The 22,835-nt window shown below is 46.0% G+C and overlaps 1 protein-coding gene across 4 annotated transcripts in view; it reads right to left on the bottom strand.

Moving 5' to 3' along the window:
* LOC147097313 (casein kinase I-like) overlaps positions 1-22,835 on the bottom strand; it is a 226,966-nt gene that overhangs the window by 24,629 nt on the left and 179,502 nt on the right. For 3 of the 4 annotated variants that reach the window (XM_085972180.1, XM_085972181.1, XM_085972183.1), the window contains exons 10-12: positions 17,264-17,362; positions 15,600-15,710; positions 2,808-2,914 (exon numbers count right to left, since the gene is read on the bottom strand). In XM_085972180.1, coding sequence (XP_085828306.1) covers positions 2,808-2,914; positions 15,600-15,710; positions 17,264-17,362 — 317 coding nt within the window. The remainder of the gene's footprint in view (positions 1-2,807; positions 2,915-15,599; positions 15,711-17,263; positions 17,363-22,835) is intronic. The other variant, XM_085972184.1, reaches the window with a different exon arrangement.

Genomic DNA, 22,835 nt, shown 5'->3' with positions numbered 1-22,835 from the left:
AGAGCGAGGGTTAAGTTGCCGGGATGGAATGAGGGAAGCAAAGAGCGAGACAAGGAAAGGAAGCACAGGAGAAGGAAGCAAAACAGAGATTCAACTAAACAAAAATCCCTGGTCGCGGGGGAAAAAAAAAAAAAAAAATCGGCCAATTAAAATACAGAAGCTGTATAAGTGACAAGCTGTTTGTAAACTAGGAAACGTAAAATGTCCTCCAAACCCTGAAAATGAATGGAACCAGTCACATGACCGGATCACACGGACATTCATGGCAGAGGCCATTTTGTTGCACTCTGATTTGGCCTGTCTCACTCTTCAGGTGTTTTTCTCAAATGCTTTAACCACTGCAGCTAATTGAGGGAGAATCTAAGCTAAAGTTTCTTCATTGTACTACAGTGATTATTCCCCACAGGATGATAAATGAAACGTTCCCTATTAACTGGTAATTATATTTTTCCCACAGACTAATGTGGGGGGGAGGGGGAGGAATTCAAAAAAGGCTTTTAGCAGCAAACTTTATACGGTCTTCAAAAGGAGCTTTATTCCATCAAATGATTTGATGTTCAAGGCCCCGTATCTGAATTGGGCTCATGGATTTTCTCTTCCCTCAGCATTGCCAAGGCTGCCGTTTTGAATGAGGAAGTCAAGCAACTTGGCCAAGCATTTGGTCCAGCACGCAACGACCTGCATCAGAGAGTCACGCTCAACAAAAATGGATCTTCCTGCTGGACATTGCTGCAGGTAAACATCCAGCAATTCAATTACAAAGACATTTTTAAGAGTCATTTTAATGGCTTCGAGCTCCTTTAACCCAGAGATCACCAAGCACTGGTCGGAAACCCCTTATACACCCACAGAACCTGGACTGAGTTCACTATTTTTCAACTGGATGCTTTAGAACTGTAAACTTTCTCCAAAGCATAAAATGGCATTCCCTCTCCTGCACTTTGCTATTGTCTCTCTCCCTTTTTACTTTACTGCAGCATTTTATTGATGCGGTTAAGTATGCACTGCTCCTGGACCAATGCAACCTGCATTGGTCAAACTCTTAACCTAGGATGTTCTGACAGCGGGGTGTGGGTGGGAGTGGGGGGAAATGGGAGAGAGGGTATTGGGGAGGTCTCGAACAAACTATCTTAAAATGCAGATAGTAAAGGGCAAACATGATCTGACAGGGTTAGCGGTTAAAGGTCAACTGCAGTGTAGACAATGTAATCTCCTTCAAGGCAGAGGTACGTCGAGATTGTTCCAATGACGCTGGCATGAAAGCATATCAGGAGAAAATGATGGAAATGCAGGAATCATTAACCCTTTCACTGGCACACAGCAATATATACACATCAGCAAGTTGCCTCCTCTGTGCCTATACACAATGACAGGCAGTAACAGGTGAAAATGAAACTTTTTACTGCATGCACAGGACACCAACAAACATAATCTAGTAGATCGCTGCAGATACCAATTTGATTTAAATCACTTTTTGGTTTTTTTTTAAACTCGTGTTTTGTTTATGTTGGTAAAATGCATGGTTTTCAAAAGCTCATTCCCCCCCCACCCCCCCAGACAGAGGCTGAATTCAGTCAACTGTAGAATAAGGGCCCCACAATTAGCACGGAGACATTTTGCCATCCAGATCCCCATTTTGTCAGAGATGCTCTTGGGTGTTAATCATTCAGCTGCCTTTGATTCCGTAAGCTACTACAGTTAGTATTTACAAGCCAGAAATTCTTGATGAACATTCGCCTTGAGAAACAAAAACCCGAGATGAAAGCCTCCTTTCTCATTCCTGATGAACAATACTGCAGGTTCCGTGTTAAGGTGGCAGCACCTTCAATCACTGTAATCCCTGCTCAGTCTGTGTTAATGGGTTATCCATAACCTTTTCCACCAATGATGCTCCAATTATCATTCAAATAAGAACTCACAATAGGGAAAAGCACCATTAACCAAATGAGACAGTGAAAGGGTTAAAAGGATCAAGGGAAACTGCTGTTCCATCCACGTGAATTATAGTCTGCATGCAGTAATCAGCCAGATACATTTCAACGAAGGTTAATGCTCCACACTTTCAGAATCCATCACCCACGAATGACGATGGGTGCCAGCTAGCTTATAAAGGTGGCCAGTGTTGGTCTTGGAATATATAATAAACTTGGGAAATGAATAGAAAAAAGCATCCTCCCATTTCAGCCAACCTAATGGTGCCAGGATATTTAACATAGTGCGCAGAGCTATTGGGTGATATCAGGAATATAATGATTGCTTTTTACTGCTAATTTTCATTTTGGAGACGTAGACTATACATGTAAGCACGGCAGAGTAATGCTGAGATTCAGGGCGTTTTCCCATTCCTTTGCTGAATTGGCAAGGGGAAGATCACAGCATTAGTTTGCCGATCAAGAAATCATATCAATGCACTTCTTCTGCTGGAAAGTAAGTTCAAAGTTGCCCTTTTAGTCAACTGAAGTGGTGCTTCATTAGTTTCTTTCGTAACCAAGTGATGCTGGGGGGGAGGGGGGGGGGGGGAAAGTAGGGGGAAAGAGAATGTGAGTTTAGAAAAATTACCACAATTAAAATTTCCTTTCTCAATTTTCGAATTTCATCAGCCGAAATTAACAGAAAACTTCAACCGGCTTAAAACAAATCCACTCGCTGTTGAGTCTCGGAATTCCATTGGGACCTTTTGTAGAATAGTCTACTAAAGTTGAGCGTGTGTACACCAATACTGCAACAACCAATGAAAGGTCATGAATAGTGTAAGGTGGAGCATTCACCAAGCACCAGGTTGCACAAATGTATCATAGGGCACATACTTGGTATCTTCTGCAAGTTCCACCTCTGGCTGGGCTGCGATTGGTGCACTGGAGTGTGCCGCTGTTGGGTCATCGACGTTGAGCTCGCCATTGGTTGAGCTGACCACCTGTCAAGATGGATGGGGATAAAAACTTTACACAGGTACAGATCACACAGAGTGCCAACACTACTGCGATTTATTCTATGGACATTGTTACATCATCTCTTCACTCCCTACCTTTCCCGCACCTCCCCCACCCCCGCAACCCCCCAACCTTTCCCTCCATCCCAAGATAACACACACAATTATAGAGTCATGAAAACATAAACAAACAGTTAATGGGGGGCCCAGTCACAGTGGGATTGCCAATATTCAGACCTAGGAATGGCAGAAAATTAATGTTTGCCCGACGATAACGTGTCTAAACGGAGCAGAGTGCCAGCGGGACTCCGCTGTTGCAGCGCGGAGCTGCTTCCGAAAGCAGATCTCGCACATCTGGAGTTTTGTCGCTGTGGCAACTTTGCTCCCCTTTGTAGTGTGGGCGTGGAAGGGAGAAATCTGCAGCTAAAACACACAGCCCGCTGCCAACCTGAGTATCTCGACCTCTCCCACCCCTCCTATACCGATAAGAAGTTGGGGAAATCATTTTTTTTTTAAATTCCAATAGTTTTAGAGAAACTGCATAGGTGCTGGTCACTGTGCACATATAGTTGTTAAAAAAAAATGTAATCCTAATTTGGAGGAGTCATGCTGTCGATACATACTCCAAAAGCTGCCTCAATTCCTTTATGGGCACAAGTGGTAGGTCTTGAGGCAGTTTTTATTTCCAGTCGTCACTGACTTTGCTTTCATTGCTACAGTCTTACAGCGGCAGGAAAGCAACGTCATCATTGGGTCTACTGCTGACTTTTGGAAAGCTGCCACCTGCTTTGTTTATAGCGGCAAAATAGGATGCCAATTCTCTGCCGATTTGGTGCTTGATTGCTGGTCCTTGCTCCTTTACGCACAAGGACAATCTTCATTATGCCAAGCTGGCGTTATATCCGGATAATATACTATACACGTCCTTCAGGTGTCAGCCTTGGCTCAGTGGTTGCATTCTCGCCTGGGATTTAAGCACATAATCCATGCTGACACTCCAATGCAGCACTGAGGGAGTGTCGTACAGTCGGAGGTGCCGTGTGCCCTCTCAGGTGGGTATAAAAGATCGCACGGCACTATTTCGAAGAAGAGCAGCTCTGTGTCCTGGCCAATATTTATCCCTCAACCAACATCACTAAAAAACAGATTATCTGGTCATGATCACACTGCTGTTTGTGGGAGCTTGCTGTGTGCAACATTACTACAGTGACTATACAGTACTTCAAAAATTATTTAATTGGCAATGAAGCACTTTGGGTTGTTCCGAGCACATGAAAGGCACTGTATAAGTACGTCCTTTCTTTCTTATCAATACATACTATACTGAAAGGACTTCCTGAGGGAATTCTGTTCAAGTTTCTTAATGTTACATTAAGACAGAGCTAATCAAAAAGAAACTCTCCTAAAGCAGAAGAACTAAGTCTAAAGAGGGTTTGTGCTGTTGGAAAAAAATATAAAACATTTGGCATTATGGAGAATTCTTGGTCTTGAATTTAGCTTAATCCCCAATCCCATTTTAAGATCGCCATGAGTATGCAAGATATCCTTCTTAGTTTTATAGGGAATTCTGGCCCAGCCACAGACATCTTCAATGCTGCTCTTTGGGCAGTAGTTTTGCTCCCAAAAGATAAAGAAGTTGACCTCGTGAGCTAGTACTGGCACACACTTGCGGTCGACATGCCGTTCAAGGACAACCAGCATGAAATCCCGCGGCTACTGCCAATCCTGCTCTGATCAGCCAACAGTAGTAAAGTGCTGGAGGGGAAGCCCTTGTACATGTAAGCAGGATAATGTCCCAAAGAGCAGCCGGAAAAATAGAATGCAGCAAGATTGGGAATGCCCATTTTCCCATTGTACCATGGTAGAAATGATTTGCAAAGGAATCAACCATTCTTCCTACGGGTTCTAAAAGCTCATCACATATACTTTTTGGGCACACCTCTGAAAAAAGGCACAGTGACACAGTCTATTGTCCAAATATTCAAAAAAGGGATCTCCAAACAGCACAGTACATTGGCCCCGTGCACTAAATCACCGACCCTTCTGCTTCACACAATTGTAGGCTGCAGCTGGTTCTCGACAGGAACTTTCCTCTTCCTATAACTACCTTTTGAAAAACAATAGACTCACGGAATCTATACCTCGTTCTTAAACCGAATGGCCTTGTCGGAAAGTCCGAGGTGTTTTAAAAGGTGCGCGTACTTTATTTAGCATTCACTTTATTAAGAGGGCAGAGCAGTGGTTCTGGTGCACCAACGGAAAGCAGTAGACTGGCACAAGGAGGATGTGTGCCAAGTGATCAGTAAAGCATTGGGTTCGTGTTAGTATGTTACAAAATATAACAAAAGGAATGTTCCAGGATAATCTTACCTTTGAGCAGTTACACAAACAGCGCTTGACATGAATCAGTCATTCATGAAAGAAAGACTTATGAAGTAATACTGAACGGCCTGCGGGTGGCGCTGTCCAGGGAGAGTATAAATACTCAGGCACGGGCCCAGCTTGCGCAGGACATTCTTAACAGGAACTAGTGAAGGACACAACTAGACCTCCATCTTGTAAAACAGTTGATTAAAGCTTTGCTTAACGCTTAGACCAAGTGCCTAGCAGTTTTCATACGTCAGCGCTTTCTCGTACTATTCATTTTTTTTCAAAGACACATGCCCTTATTAGCATGTCTTAGCTGCTCCCTGTCCTCTCCCTTTTTCGCCTTTAGCTACCCCTCCCCATTGCGTCCACCTCTGCATCAGAGAGAGGACTGCTGGCAGTCGCACTGTTTGCCCGTCACCTCCCAGTCAGAAAGTTGTGGGTTCAGGTCACATTTCAGAGACCGGAGCACAAAATCTAGGCCGACATTCCCAGTGCCAGTACTGAGGGAGTGCTGCACTGTCGGAGGTGCCGTCTTTTGGACGAGACTTTAAACAGAGGCCCCTGTCGACGTAAAAGATCCCACGGCACTATTTCTAAGAAGAGCAGGGGAGTTATCCCCGGTGTCCTGGCCAATATTTATCCCTCAACCAACATCACCAAAAACAGATTATCTGGTCATTATCACATTGCAGTTTGTGGGAGCATGCCGTGTTCAAATTGGCTGCCGTGTTTCCTCAATTACAACAGTGACTACACTTCAAAATACTTCACTGGTCATAGAGCACTTAAGGATGTCCTGAGGTCATGAAAGACACTATAAAAATGCGTCTCTCTTACTTCTCTTTTTTTCCACTTGGCACTCCCATAAGACACGGAGAACAACTCGAGATTTAGTGGAATCAACTTGCCTGCCCTTGAACATTTTAAAAATTCGTTCAGGGGATGTGGCCGTCGCTGGCAAGGCCAGCATTTATTGCCCATTGTCCTTGAGGTGGTGGTGGTGAGCCGCCTTCTTGAACCGCTGCAGTCCATGTGGTGAAGATACTCCCACAGTGCTGTTAGGGAGGGAGTGCCAGGATTTTGACCCAGCGACGATGAAGGATCGGCAATATACTTCCTAGTCAGGATGGTGTGTGACTTGGAGGGGAACATGGAGGTGGTGGTGGTAGAGGTCGCGGGTTTGCGAGGTGCTGCCGAAGAAGCCTTGGCGAGTTGCTGCGGTGCATCTTGTAGATGGTACACACTGCAGCCACGGTACGCCGGTGGTGGAGGGAGTGAATGTTTATGGTGGCGGATGGGGTGCCAATCAAGCGGGCTGCTTTGTCCTGGATGGTGTAGAGCTTCTCGAGTGTTGTTGGAGCTGCATTCATCCAGGCAAGTGGAGAGTATTCCATCACACTCCTGACTTGTGCCTTGTAGATGGTGGAAAGGCTTTGGGGAGTCAGGAGGCGAGATACTCACCTCACAATACCTAGCCTCTGACCTGCTCTTGTTACCACAGTATTTATGTGGTTGGTCCAGTTAAGTTTCTGAACAATGGTGACCCCCCCAGGATGTGATGGTGGGGGATTCAGCGATGGTAATGCCATTGAATGTCAAGACTCTCGCTTGTTGGAGATAGTCATTGTCTGGCACTTCTGTGGTGTGAATGTTACCTGCCACTTATCAGCCCAAGCCTGAATGTCATCCAGGTCTTGTTGCATGCGGGCATGGACTGCTTCATTATCTGAGAAGTTGCGAATGGCGCTGAACACTGTGCAGTCATCAGCAAACATCCCCATTTCTGACCTTATGTTGGAGGGAAGGTCATTGATGAAGCAGCTGAAGATGGTTGGGCCTAGGATACTGCCCTGTAGAACTCTTGCAGCGATGTCCTGGGGCTGTGATGATTGACCTCCAATCACCACAACCATCTTCCTTTGTGCTAGATATGACTCCAGCCAGTGAAGAGTTTTCCCCCCCGATTCCCATTGACTTCAGTTTTACTAGGGCTCCTTGATGTCACACTCCGTCAAATGCTGCCTTGATGTCAAGGGCAGTCACTCTCACCTCACCGCTGGAATTCAGCTCTTTTGTCCATGTTTGGACCACGGCTGTAATGAGGTCTGGAGCCACGTGGTCCTGGCGGAACCCAAACTGGTCATCAGTGAGCAGGTTATTGGTGAGTAAGTGCCGCTTGATAGCACTGTCGACAACACCTTCCATCCCTTTGCTGATGATTGAGGGTAGACTGGTGGGGGTGGTAATTGGCCAGATTGGATTTGTCCTGCTTTTTGTGGACAGGACCTACCTGGGCAGATTTTCACATTGTCGAATAGATGCCAATGTTGTAGCTGTACTGGAACAGCTTGGTTAGAGGCGCGGCTAGTTCTGGAGCACAAGTCTTCAGCACGACAGCCGGGATGTTGTCGGGGCCCATAGTCTTTGCTGTATCCAGTGCGCTCAGCCGTTTCTTGATATCACGTGGAGTGAATCGAATTGGCTGAAGACTGCCTTCTGTGATGAAGACCTCAGGAGGAGGCCGACATGGATCATCCAGTCGTCACTTCTGGCTGAAGATGGTTGCAAATGCTTTAGCCTCGTCTTTTGCACTCACGTGCTGGGTTCCACCATCATTGAGGATGGGGATATTCATGGAGCCTCCTCCTCCTGTTAGTTGTTAAATGGTCCACCACCATTCACGACTGGATGTGGCAGGACTGCAGAGCTTTGATCTGGTCCGTTGATTGTGGGATTGCTTAGCCCTGTCTATAGCATGCTGCTTCTGCTTTTTAGCATGCATGCAGTCCTGTGTTGTCATGGACAGATGCATCTGCAACAGGTAGACTGGTGAGGATGCAGTCAAGTAGGTTTTTCCCTCGTGTTGGTTCTCACCTGTCACAGGCCCAGACTGGCAGCTATGTCATAAAAACATAAGAAATAGGAGCAGGAATATGCCATTTGGCCCTTCGAGCCTGCTCTGCCATTCAATAAGATCGCGGCTGATCATCTAAGTCATCTCCACTTTCCTGCACTATCCCCATATCCCTTGATTCCCTTAATATTCAAATATCTAGCGATCTCTGTCTTGAATATACTCAACGACTGAGCCTCCACAGCCCTCTAGGGGTAGAGAAGTCCAAAGATTCACCACTCAGTGAAGAAATTTCTCCTCATCTCAGTCCTAAATGGCTGAACCCTTATTCTGAGACTGTGACCCCTGGTTCTAGACTCTCCAGCCAAGGGGAAACATTCTTCCTGCATCTATCCTGTTAAGTCCTGTAAGAATTTTGTATGATTCAATGAGATCACCTCTCATTCTTCTAAACTCTGGCGAATATAGGACTAGTCTACTCAATCTCTCCTCATAGGACAACCCCCCCATCCCAGGAACCAGTCTGGTGAACCTTCGTTGCACTCCCTCTATGGCAAGTATATCCTTCCTTAGGTAAGGAGACCAAAGCTGTGCACAATACTCCAGGTGTGGTCTCACCAGGGCCCTATATAATTTGACTTTCGTACTCAAATCCTCTTGTAATAAAGGTCAACATACCATTTGCTTTCCTAATTGCTTGCTGTACCTGCATGTTAACTGTCAGTGATTTGTGTACAAGGACACCCAGGTCCCTCTGAACACCAACATTTCCCAATCTCTCACCATTTAACTAAATACCCTGCTTTTCTATTTTTCCTACCAAAGTGGATAACTTCACATTTCTCCACATTATATTCCATTTGCCATGTTCTGGCCCACTCACTTAGACTGTCTATATCCCCTTGAAGCCTCCTTGCATCCTCCTCACAACTTACATTCCCACCCAGCTTTGTATCAGCAGCAAACTTGGATATATTACATTTAGTCCCCTCATCCAAATCATTGATGTAGATTGTGAATAGCTGAGGCCCAAGCACTGATCCTTGCGGTACCCCACTAGTCACAGCCTGCCAACCTGAAAATGACCCGTTTATTCCTACTCTGTTTTCTGTCCATTAACCAATCTTCAATCCATGCTAGTATATTACCCCCAATCCCATGAGCCCTCATTTTATTTAATAACCTCTTGTGGCACCTTATCGAATGCCTTCTGAAAATCCAAATACACCACATCCACTGGTTCCCTTTACAACCTCAAAAAACTCCAACAGATTCGTCAAACACAATTTCCCTTTCATAAATCCATGTTGACTCTGCCCAATTCTATTATTATTTTCTAAGTGCCCTGTTACCACATCCTTATTAATAGATTCTAGCATTTTCCCTACTACTGATGTCAGGCTAACTGGTCTGTAGTTCCCCGTTTTCTCTCTCCCTCCTTTCTTAAATAGTGGGGTTACATTTGCTACTTTCCAATCCGCGGGAACCGTTCTAGAATCAATGGAATTTTGGAAAATGACAACCAATGCATCCACTATCTCTATAGCCAACTCTTTCAAAACCCTAGGATGTAGGCCATCAGGTCCAGGGGATTTATTGACTTTCAGTCCCATTAATTTCTCCAGTACTACTTTTTTACAAATACTAATTTCTTTCAGTTCCTCATTCTCGCTAGACCCTTGGTTCTCCACTATTTCCGGGAAGTTTTTTGCGTCTTCTTCCGTGAAGACAGACACAAAGTATTTGTTTAATTTCCCTGCCATTTCCTTATTCCCCATTGTAATTTCTCCTGTCTCAGCCTGCTAGGGACCCACATTTACTTGCGCTAATCTTTTCCTTTTTACATACCTCTTCCTTCTTAGGCAGTCCCTCGGATGACTTGCTTCCACACTAAAAATGAGTTCTCAGGTGACTGAGGAGTCCAATGCGAGATCTACAGTCTCTGTTACAGGTGGGGCAGACGGTGGTTGAAGGGGCGGGTGGGTGGGGTGCTTGGGTTGACGTGTGCTCCTTGCGCTTGGCTTCTACTTGCTCCCAGCGAAGAGACTAAAGGTGTTCGGTGCCTTCCCAGATGCTTTTCCTCCACTTTGTGCGGCCTTGGACCAGGGATTCCCAGGTGTCGGTGGGGATGTTGCACTTTTTCAAGGAGGCGTTGAGGGCGTCCTTGAAGCGTTTCCTCTGCCCACTTGGGGTTCTCTCGCCGTGTCGGAGCTCCAAGTAGAGCGCTTGTTTTGGGAGTCTCGTCTCGGGCATGCGGACAATGTGACCCGTCCATCGGAGCTGATTGAGCGTGGTCAAAGCTTCAATGCTGGGTAGGTTGGCCTGAGCAAGAACACTGACGTTGGTGCGCCTACCCTGCCAATGGATTTGCAGGATCTTGCGGAGGCAGCGTTGGTGGTACCTCTTCAGTGCTTTGAGGTGCCTGCTGTACATGGTCCATGTCTCTGAAGCATACAGGCGGGTGGGTATCACTACTGCTCTGCAGACCATGAGCTTGGTGCTGGGTTTGAGGTCCTGGTCTTCAAACACTCTCTTCCTCAGGCGACCGAAGGCTGCACTGGCACACTGAAGGCGGTGTTGGACTTCGTCGTCGACATCTGCCCTTGTTGACAGTAGGCTCCTGAGGTATGGAAAGTGGTCCACGTTGTCCAAGGCCTCGTCACGGATTTTGATAATCGGGGGGGGCAGCACTGTGTGGCGGGGGCAGGTTGGTAGAGGACCTTTGTCTTACGGATGTTTAGTGTAAGGCCCATGCTCTCGTACGCTTCGGTGAAGGTGTTGACGATGGTTTGGAGTTCAGCCTCCGAGTGTGCGCAGATGCAAGCGTCGTCTGCACACTGTAATTCGATGACAGAGGAAGGGACGACCTTGGATCTGGACTGGAGGCGACGGAGGTTGAAGAGTTTCCCGTTTGTTTTGTAAAAGCTTTTACAGTCTGTTTTTATGTCTCTCACTAGTTTACTCTCATACTCTATTTTCCTTTACTTTATCAATTTCTTGGTCCTCCTTTGCTGAATTCTAAAATCCTCCCAATCCTCAGGCTGACTACTCTTTTTGGCAGCATTATATACCTCTTCCTTTGCTCTAATACTACCTTTAATTTCTCGTTAGCCACGGATGGACCACTTTTCCTGTGGGGTTTTTGTGCCTTAAAGGAACATACATTTGTTGTAAATTATTTATTAATTCTTTACATGCTAGCCATTGCTCGTCCACTGTGTTACCTTTTAATGTAGTTTCCCAATCTACCTTAGCCAACTCGCTCCTCATACCTACAGTTTGCTTTATTTAGATTTAAGACCCCAGCTTCGGATTTAACTAAATCACTTTTGAACTTAATATAAAATTCTGTCATATTATGGTCATTCTTCCCTAAAGGGCTCTTTACTACAAGGTTATTAATTAACCCTTTCTCGTTGCACAATACTAGATCTAAAATCTATATTCCGGGGTATAGAATCTTCAGGCGAGACAGAGGGGGGTCGCAATATTAATCAAGGAGTCAATTATTGCTGTAAGGAGAGATGATACCTTAGCAGGTTCCTCTAATGAGGCCATATGGGTAGAACTTAAAAACAAAGAGGGGGCAAGCACTTTGCTGGGAGTGTACTATAGGCCCCCAAACAGTCAGGGGGAGATAGAGGAACAGATATGTAGGCAAATCTCAGAGAAGTGTAGAAATAATAGGGTAATAATAGTAGGGGGATTTCAAATTCCCCAATATTAACTGAGATAGTCAGAGTGTGAAAGGCTTAGAGGGTGCGGAATTCTTAAAGTGCATCCAGGAGAGCTTTTTGAGCCAGCATGTAGAAGGTCCTACAAGAGAGGGGGCGGTACTGGACCTAATTCTAGGGAATGTAGCCGGGCAAGTGGTAGAAGTGTCAGTAGGAGAGCATTTTGGTGACAGTGACCATAATTCGGTGAGATTTAAGGTAGTCATGGAAAAGGACAAAGATGGACCGGAAATAAAGGTTCTAAATTGGGGGAAGGCCAATTTTAATATGATAAGGCAGGATCTAGCCAAAGTGGACTGGGATCAGCTACTTGTAGGAAAACCCACATCAGAGCAGTGGGAGTCTTTCAGAAAGGAAAGAGAGAGAGTACAACGCCAACATGTTCCCGTAAAGGTCAAGCATGGGACCAACAAGCCCAGGGAACCCTGGATGTCAAGGGATATACAAGAATGGATTAGGAAAAAAATGGAGGCTTTTGGCAGATGCAAAGGACTGAAAACAGTGGAAGCCCTAGAGGAGTATAGAAAGTGCAGGGGCATACTTAAAAAATAAATTAGGAGAGCGAAGAGGGGGCATGAAAAAACACTGGCGGGCAGAATAAAGGAAAATCCCATGGTGTTTTATAAGTATATTAAGGGCAAGAGGATAACCAGGGAAAGAGTAGGGCCCATTAGGGACCAAAGTGGCAATTTGTGTGTCGAGCCGGAAGATGTAGGTGAGGTTTTAAATGAATATTTTGCATCTGTGTTCACTATGGAGAAGGACGATGTAGGCATAGAAATCGGGCAGGGAGATTGAGATATACGTGAACAAATTAGTATTGAGAGGGAGGAGGTACTTGCGGATTTAGTGGGCTTAAAAGTGGATAAATCCCCAGGCCCAGACGAGATGTATCCCAGGCTGCTGTGTGAGGCAAGGGAGGAGATTGCAGGGGCTCCGACACAAATTTTCAGAACTTCTCTGGCCACAGGGGAGGTGCCAGAGGACTGGAGAACAGCTAACGTAGTACCATTATTCAAGAAGGGTAGTAGGGATAAACTAGGGAATTACAGGCCAGTGAGCCTAACATCAGTGGTAGGGAAATTATTGGAAAAAATTCTGAGACACAGAATTAGTCTCCACTTGGAGAGGCAAGGATTAATCAAGGATAGTCAGCATGGCTTTGTCAGGGGGAGATCGTGTCTGACCAATTTGACTGAATTTTGAGAGGGGTGACGAGGTGTGTGGATGAGGGTAGTGCAGTTGATGTAGTCTACATGGATTTCACTAAGGCTTTTGACAAAGTCCCGCATGGGAGACATGTCAAAAAGGTAAGAGCCCATGGGATCCAGGGCAATTTGGCACATTGGATCCAAAATTGGCTTAGTGGCAGGAGGCAGAGGGTGATGGTCAAAGGTTGTTTTTGTGACTGGAAGCCTGTGTCCAGTGGTGTACCGCAGGGATCGGTGCTGGGTCCTTTGCTGTTTGTAGCGTAGATTAATGATTTAGATAAGAATGTAGGAGGTATGATCAGTATGTTTGCAGATGACATGAAAATTGGTGGAGTGGTAAATAGCGAGGAGGGAAGCCTCAGGATACAGGACAATATAGACGGGTTGGTTAGATGGGCAGAACAGTGGCAAATGGAATTTAACCCTAAAAAGTGGGAGGTGATGCATTTTGGGAGGACTAACAAAGCAAGGGAATACACAATGAATGGTAGGACCATAGGAAGGACAGAGGATCAGAGGGACCTTAGTGTGCGTGTACATAGATCCCTGAAGGCAACAGGACAGGTAGATAAAAAGGCATATGGGATTCTTATATTCTATGCCTCGGCTAATGAAGGCAAGAGCAGGGAGGTTATGATGGAGCTGTACAAAACGCTGGTTAGGCCACAGCTGGAATACTGTGTGCAGTTCTGGTCGCCACACTATAGGAAGGATGTGATTGCATTGGAGAGGGTGCAGAGGAGATTCACCAGGATGTTACCTGGGCTGGAACGCTTCAGCTATGAAGGGAGACTGGACAGGCTGGGGTTGTTTTCCTTGGAGCAAAGAAGACTGAGGGGGGGCCTGATTGAGGTGTACAAAATGATGAGGGGCATAGATAGGGTAGATAAAGAGGAACTTTTCCCCTTAGTAGGGGGGTCAATAACAAGGGGGCATAGATTCAGGGTAAGTGGCAGGAGATTTAGAGGGGATTTGAGGAGGAACTTTTTCACCCAGAGGGTGGTTGGAATCTGGAACTCACTGCCTGAAAGGGTGGTAGAGGCAGGAACCCTCACAACATTCAAGAAGCATTTAGATGAGCACTTGAAACGCCATAGCATACAAGGCTACGGACCAAGTGCTGGAAAATGGGATTAGAATAGACAGGGCTTGATGGCCAGCGCGGACACGATGGGCCGAAGGGCCTCTTTCTGTGCTGTATAACTATGACTCTAAAATAGCCTGTTCCCTAGTTGGTTCCTCAACATACTGATCTAGAAAACTATCTTGCATACATTCCATGAATTTGTCCTCCACACTATTACTGCAAATTTGGTTTCCCAGTCTACATGTAGATTAAAGTCCCCCATGATCACTGTATTATCCTTGTTACATGCGCCTCTAATTTCCTGATTTATACTCTGCTCTTCAGGACTCGGCCAGCTCGATCAGTAGTAGTGCTACCGAGCCACTCTTGGTGATGGACATTGAAGCCCCCCACCCAGAGTACATTGTGCTTTTGCATGGAGGAGTACTGATTCATCAGCTGAGGGAGGGCGGTAGGCGGTAATTAGCAGGAGGTTTCCTTGCCCATGCTTGATATGAAGCCATGTGACTTCATGGGGTCCGGAGTCAATGTTGAGGATTCCCAGGGCCACTCCTTCCCGACTGTATACCAGTGTGCCGCAACCCCTGGTGAGTCGGTTCTGCCAGTGGGACAGGACGTATCCAGGGATGGTGATGGAAGAGTTTGGGGCATTGGCTGAAAGGTATGATTCTGTGAGTATGACTATGTCAGGCTGTTGCTTGACTAGTCTGTGGGACAGCTCTCCCAATTTTGGCACAAATCCCCAGATACTGGTGAGGAGGGATTTGCAGGGTCGACTGGGCTGGGTGTGCCGTTGCCGTGTCCGTAGCCGAGGTCGATGCCGGGTGGTCCGTCCGGTTTTATTCTTACTATGTTTCGTGGCGGTTTGTTACAACTGAGTGGCTCACTAGGCCATTTCAGAGGGCAGTTAAGAGTCAACCACATTGCTGTGGGTCTGGAGTCACATATAGACCAGACCAGATGAGGCAAATTTCCTTCCCTAAAGAACATTAATGAACCAGATGGGTCGTTAGGACATTCCGATAGTTTCATGGTCACCATTACTGATACTAGCTTTTTAAAAAAAAATTCCAGATTTATTGAATTAACTGAATTTAAATTCCCCAGCTGCCGTGGTGGGATTTGAACTCACGTCTCTGGATCATTGGTCCAGGCCTCTGGATTACCAGCCCAGTAACATTACCACTACGCTGCCGTTCTTGTAATTTACAATTTTCTGGAAGGTCTGTCCCACCCCCTGCCACCAGTGTGGACAACCCTTACTGGAAACCTGAAGCAAATCTGGCCCACAAAGACAGAAGCCTGGGACAACCCTGATCTAGGATATTGGGAGACACGCAGCAACATGGATTGGCTTTAACCCGGAACAGCAAATCTCGATCCGGCAATGAAATCACACAAGAAGATTCTATACCTGGACTGAGCCCCCGTGTCTGTCTGACGCCAGCTGGGAGGTCAGGTAGGAAGGATTTTGCTGCCGATTTGGCTGAATTTCCCATGCTCCTCTGCGATCAGCTCCTCCTGTCTACTCATTGATTACAACACAGGGAAAGGGGTGGCAAACGTGGGCTCCATGCAGCACAGCGGGCCCAAGCAAAGCAGTGAAAGAAAAAGTTAGTCATTAGGGATTAGTAAACTGGTTAGCAAAGCACAAATGGTGTAGTTCTTAGGTATGCCATGACACACAGGTTTGCCACTGTATATTTTGAAGAAAATGAAAACGAATCTGCTTTAAACTAAATGTTTCTTTTTCTAAGAAGTGTGACGCAACAGGAATGGCACAGCTGCGGAACGCAAGAGGATTTCTTCGCCGCAGGAGACCCAGGGCTGAACTTCCTTGGGGCTCCACCGGCGTAATCCCCAGCTGCGCACGTTGATGGGGGTTCCCAAGATATGACGGCGGAGCAGGTGAAGCTCCAGAGGGAATTCCCCCTCCACCCCACAGTCCAAGGCAGACAAGAGGACATGCTACTCTGCAGAGGTCACGTCTCCCATCAATAGGTGTGCAGAGAGAGTGTCACCGACAGCTGAAAAGCTGTGGAGTCTTTTCGCTTCCCAGCAGAACAAACTGTACCTGCAGGAAAAGACTAGACAGCGAAGGGAGACGAGGAAAGGAAAATGCGGCACAAATAAAAGGCCCGATGGAATCCAAATGAAATTTTTTAATGGGCTTTTGTGAAAAGGTCAGATTGGAGGTGTGTGGTATGTGCTCCTGAAACTTGGAGCCAAATATATAAAATTGTATTGCACAACATTAACTTGGGACCTAAACCCTTTTTGAAAACACCTGTGATTACCAACATACCTAATATTGCACCAGAGCAACTTAAGCGATTAATCGGTTCATACACAGCAGCGTTCAACTGTGAAACTTTGTATCGGTTCAAATGGCGACCAAAGTTCCATTCGGGATGAAGTTGGCAAAAAAAAGCGTTTCTGCTTAGTGTGGGTTTCACCTGCGCCAGAATGAATCGCCACGGAGATCTGCCAGTCCAACTCTCTGGAGGAGCCGCTCTGCTCACGATAAGCTACGGGCGTGATGGGGAAACCGATGAATTAGTGTAGGGCCTGGTTCTAAATGGGGAGGGTGGGAGTCAGGGCCAGTTGGGGACTGAGCCATGACTGGACTTCCTCAGTTCAATGTCACCCTACTGATGTTGAGGGCGTTGAAGTTATGCCGACCCGTCGCATTTTCCCAGCTCTGTAACTGTCATTGGCTGAGAGGCGCACCATAGGAAGGGACCATCAGAAATGGCAGATCCCCATTAATTTGGGGGGGGGGGGGGGGGGGGGTGGAAATCGAAAGTAAAATGAGGATATGTCCCAAGAGGTGGAAAGGTTATGGGGAATACTTAATGCAAGCACATTTCCCCCTCCCTTTAATAAAAGCGGGTTCCAGCACTATTTCATTCGTATATGTGGGTTAATGTTTTTAACCTCCGACACCATATTTTGAGTAACTTAGGTCAATCCAGCTTCTGAATGGCCCCCGCCTGTCGGGGCGCAGTGACCAAAGAGTCAATGGAAAATGGAGAAAAGGCCGAAACAAACAGGAGTGCCCGCAATCCTTGCACCGACCTGGTTTCGGAGTGGCTGCTGTTGTGTGGCTTTTTCTCGGTGCACATGGCCCTCTCTGCTGGCTCCGTGCTCCACGTGACTGGATCCGACCGGCGTGGGCTGGGGAACAAAAACAAAAGGCCCGTTCGGGTCAGACCAAAATAATCCGCAGCACTGTTTCCTACAACTCGCTTTGCGCACACGCACACGAAGCAGCGAATGTGATCCAACAGAAGCTTCGGTCAGCTGTGGCTCAGTGGGTAGCACACTCGCCGCCGAGTCCAGAAGTTGTGGGGCTCAAGTCCCACTCCAGGGACTTGAGCACATAAAGCTAGGCTGACACTCCCAGTGCAGTGCTGAGGGAGCGCGGCACTGTCTGAGGTGCCGTCTTTTGGATGAGACGTTAAACCGAAGCCCCGTCTGCGCTCTCAGGTGGACGTAAAAGATCCCACGGCACTATTTCAAAGAAGAGCAGGGGAGTTATCCCCGGTGACCTGGCCAATATTTATCCCTCAATCAACATAACAAAAAACAGTTTATCGGGTCATTATCACATTGCTGTTTGTGGGAGCTTGCTGCGCGCAAATTGGCTGCCGCGTTTCCCACATTACAACAGTGACTACACTTCAAAAGTACTTCATTGGCTGTAAAGTGTTTTGAGACGTCTGGTGCTATATAAATGTAAGGCGCTATATAAATGTAAGTCTCTCTTTCTTTCAATCTAATTTATATATTGAAACTGTGTGGCTCTATCTGCCATCTCCTTTGCCGTCTCCTCCCCTGTGGCTTGCTACATCACTTCTCAAGGGCGCGGCAGCGGTGAGCTACGGTATTCTCAAGAGCTTCCTAGTTTAACGTTGCTTTGTGTTCAACTGCAACGTAAATCTCTTCACCCCCTCAGTTTCTGAGAGAATACAGTCTCCTGCGAGTTGTCCCACCAAGCGGTTCAATGCAGAACAGGTTCAAATGACTACATCACTGGTAAAAAGTCTGGGGCATCTACACCTTCAAATCGACAGCACCAGAGATTCAGAACAAGTATCTTCACTGCTTAGGCTATCCAAACAGTTTTTTTGGGGGCAGGTGGGGGAGAACTGAAATCCTTCAATTTCTCATTAAACTCAATGAAGAATATCTTTAGGTCATTGTCAGCCAATCCAGTTGCAAGGGTAGGATTGGTTCATTTTTGGGGTCGCCTTTACTCTTTTTACTCTGTATTTTTCAGCTGTGGTATCTTAGATCCCAACTCCCTCGGGCACTTACAGGAAACTTTGTGATATCCGGCACCGACGGGACGGCGTGTTGCCGATCTATCAAAACTGCCGGACATACAAAGTTAATGTTGAAGCATACGGAGGTTTTCATCTCTGTATCTGACAACAAACACTGTTGCTTAGCAATAGTTTCTAAAGAGTCGCCTGCAGCTGCAAGCGGCTCTAGCTGAAGCTGTTGCTATAGCTACGGACCTTGTAGTGCCTGACTGGGGAAAAAAAAAGAACGAGATCTAAAAAAAACTTACAGAAAACGGCTCCTGATTTTTGCCGTTAGATCGAGTATTCCGGACATACAACCTCCGGATAAACCAAAGTTTCCTTCACTAAGAGTATTACTACTTGGGTAAATGTTCAGTAACCCACCAGGGAATATGAACAGAAACCCTGGTCTGGCTCAATTCATTTCCCTCGACAACATCTATCTCCGATCTTCAAGACAGCACATCAGACCTCATTCCAGTTTGAAACTGTTATGCAAATTTAGTAAATTAACGAACAAACGGAACAGCACCTCATCTTTCGATTAGGCACTCGACAGCCCTCTGGACTCAACATAGAGTTCAACAATTTCAGATCATAACCTCGGCCCCACACTTTTTATTTGGCCCCCTTTTTTTTCTTCCCTCCCACAGGGCAGCTGTCCTTCATTCCACCAGCGCAATTCACACCTCATCTAGAGCCATCCTTTGTTCCTCAACCTGTCCCATTACCACCGCCCCTTGCCTTGAATATCTCTTAATCTCTCCCGCTTTCTATCCTATCACTGACCTTCCCTTTTGTTCTTTCATCCCCTCCCCCTTTTCCCAGCCCCTAAACTTGCTTTCCATTTCCTGCTTTTTTTCCAGTTCTGACGAAGGGTCCTCGACCTGAAACGTTAACTCTGTTTCTCTCTCCACGGACGCTGCCTGGCCTGCTGAGTTTTTCCAGCGTTTTCTGTTATAAGCGAATACATAATATTTATTTATGGTAAATATAGATTCGCAGTTGAAATTTTATCTACTGCCCCAAAGGGAAAAATAAAAGGTCACAAATTTGAATACTAACTGTATCTCTAAGTACACAGCTTCCTACTCCATGTCTCCTAGTGAGTTGGGGGAACCAGCTAAAATCTATCTACCTTCCTATCAAGGTTAGAGTGTGTTTAATTCAAATACACCCACGGGACTTTGCTCTACGTACTTTATTTCAAAACTTAACAGCCCGTAATTTCCGATAGGAGTCTTCCTGCGTGCGGATGCCTCATCGGAGAAAAATCTACGAACTTACCTGAGGACTCCCGAGGTCCAGACACTTCCGCTCCTGGGCCTCTCCACAGCCGAAATGCGCAGGGCCCACGTATCCCGGGGCGCAGGCGGTTCGCAAGCGTCCCTGGGGTCACGTGGGCCAGGCCAGCTAATAGGAGAAGGGAATCTCCCTTCATACTTTTGACAGATAAACCTGTCAAATATATGAATGGAGATCACCCCAAAAAGACACTAAAACATGAAATAAATTTTTAAAAAACCATCACGTTTTTAAAATCAGTTAAAATAACATTAAATTAAATATTTTAAACAAAAATTTAATTTTTTGAAAAAACTAATTAAAGTTTTTTTTACGGGGCTAAAAATAAACTTACCTTTTCTCAAAGTATTTTTAAATTATAAATGTGTGGAAATTTTTAAAAAACTTTTTTTCAAACTCATACGCTGGTAAAAGCAGGCCTTACGCAGGCTTTTACCAGGTGTAAGATTTTTAAGGGTTTTCAGCGGGCGGAGGTTCTGCAGAAAGTGGAACTCTCCCCCCCGCAGAGGCCCTTCTCCAGGGCAGGCGTCCGATCTGTCGCATACCTGAAACCGGAATTTCCGATGTCCCTACGGTTGTGTACACAGCTCGTACACACCCATAGGCATCGGAAAATACGGGCCATTCTGTTGCCAGGGCTCATTAGAAAGTCTCAACAACCAGAACTGAGCCAATCACAAAGTCTGTATGTACTTGAAACATAATTCCCTCACCAGCCTGTTATTATGGAAAAAAAAACAGAAACTTTGCAACATATAACAGCGTAGGCGACACAGGTGATCTTTTAGAATCTCCAGCATTGCGTCTGATTTAAGGGGACAGCCCCCAGACCAACACGAGAGAGAACGGCTTCATATTTGTCAGAAGGACTTCCCGCCAAAGCCCCATTTAACCTGGTGGCGTTGAGACAAAAGTTCATGGTAAGGTCCTTGATATTTACGGTCATGTAAAATCCATTGTGCGTGTGGCATCACCCTGCGGGGTTTTGTAACCAGACCGGCAGATTTTTGGAGCCGAATCCACACATCCTTAAAAATTAGTCTCTCACTGGAGACTGCCTCCAAAGGTCAATTTTTCAGCACTGAGTTTCTCCTGATCGCATTGTTTGGGATAACCGATTCAAACTTTTTTTGCTGGTTGGTTTCAGGCACTCTAATAAGCACATGGCAAATTATCTTGGCAACCAGGGAGCAATACACACAATTGAAACAAGTTCTCTCATCAGCAGTTAAGACTCTTAAAGAATTAAAAACATGTGGTATTTTAGAAAAAGGTTACATATTTGGGCTAGCTCTGCAGTATAACGTCAGCGTCCTTCCAAAATAAATATTAAACATTTTAGGGCCGTAAATATAAGATAATCACTATTAAATCTAATAAAGAAACCCTTTCTCCCCGCCACCGCCCCCCCTACCACATGGGAGTACTTGAGGCAAATAGCATAGATGCCTTTATGGGGAAACTAAATAATTACATGAGGGAGAAAGGAATAGGTTATGCAGATAGGGTGAGATGAAGTAGGGTGGGAGGAGACATAAGAAATAGGAGCAGGAGTCGGCCATTCGGCCCTTCGAGCCTGCTCCGCCATTCAATGAGATCATGGCTGATCTTCTGCCTCAACTCCATTCACCGGCCCTATCGCCATATCCCTTGATGCCTGATGGGCCTTCAATAACCACAAAACTAGAAGTTATAGACTTAAACAAGTTGGCTTTTAATCACTAAGATCAGAGCTAACATCTCAACACGCCGACTGGTTCACAGGAATGAGTCATACAGATCCTGGGATCTTTATGTAAGAGAAGTCAGGGGCGGAGCCAAGACCTGGAACCTCCCAGGTTAGTCGGGAAAGAGGAAGTGAAACTATACACAGTGGGGGAGGGTAATATACATGAGTGCAAAACGAATACAGGATCAAGACAAACAGATTTCATTACAATGCCCTTACTAGTCAGAAATCTATCGACTTCTGTTTTGAATATACCCAATGACTGAGCCTCCACAGCCCTCTGGGGTAGAGAATTCCAAAGATTCACCACCCTCGGAGTGAAGAAATTTCTTCTCATCTCAGTCCTGAATGGCCTACCCTTTATCCTGAGGCTGTGGCCCCTGGTTCTAGACTCCCCAGCCAAGGGAAACATTCTCCCAGCATCCATCCTATCAAGCCCTGTAAAAATTTTGTATGCTTCAATGAGATCCCCTCTCATTCTTCTGAATTCAAGAGAATACAGGCCTAGTTTACTCAATCTCTTCTCATACGACAGTCCCGCCATCCCAGGAATCAATCTCGTGAACCTTCGTTGCACTCCCTCTATGGCAAGTATATCCTTCCTTAGGTAAGGAGACCAAACTTGTACACAGTACTCCAGGTCTCACCAAGGCCTTATATAATTGGAGTAAGACTTCTTTACTCCTGTACTCAAATCCTCTTGTAATGAAGGCCAGCATACCATTTGCCTTCCTAATGGCTTGCTGCACCTGCACATTCACTTTCAGTGACTCATGTACAAGGACACCCAGGTCCCTTTGAGCATCTGCATTCCCCAATCTTTCACCATTTAGGAAATACTCTCTGCCGTTCTGTTTTTTCTACCAAAGTGGATAACTTCACATTTATCCACATTATATTCCACTTGCCACATTCTCACCCACTCATGTGGAGCATAAACGCTGGCATAGGCCAGTTGGGCCAAATGGCCTGTTTCTGTGCTGTAAATGTTATGTGAATCTATGAAGAAAAAAAAGCTATTTTCTCCCGTCGTGCTACAGACCATTGGGTTAGCCCACCTGATCCAAAGCTCCTGTTAACCACCCACCTAAGGCAGCTGCTACGAGACGGGAAAGTACTGTACAGCTCAATGACTCGACCTCCAGTATTCACCCGCCACTCCCTCTCCATTTTGAAGAGTCCTTGATGCCTCTGCCCAGTGTGTTAAGATTGGGAACTCACTGTATTCAGAATCACGGAGGCCTAAAATGCATTTCCTACCATTCTGCAGCATATGAATGGGAGCATCAATCCCCGTCATCACAGG

Source organism: Somniosus microcephalus, chromosome 32 (assembly GCF_052327205.1).
Source record: "Somniosus microcephalus isolate GS21.2 chromosome 32, FLI_Smic_1.0, whole genome shotgun sequence".
Classification (NCBI taxonomy): Eukaryota; Metazoa; Chordata; class Chondrichthyes; order Squaliformes; family Somniosidae; genus Somniosus; species Somniosus microcephalus.
Note: the sequence above shows the minus strand (reverse complement) of the source record. Positions and strands in the feature narration are given on the sequence as shown.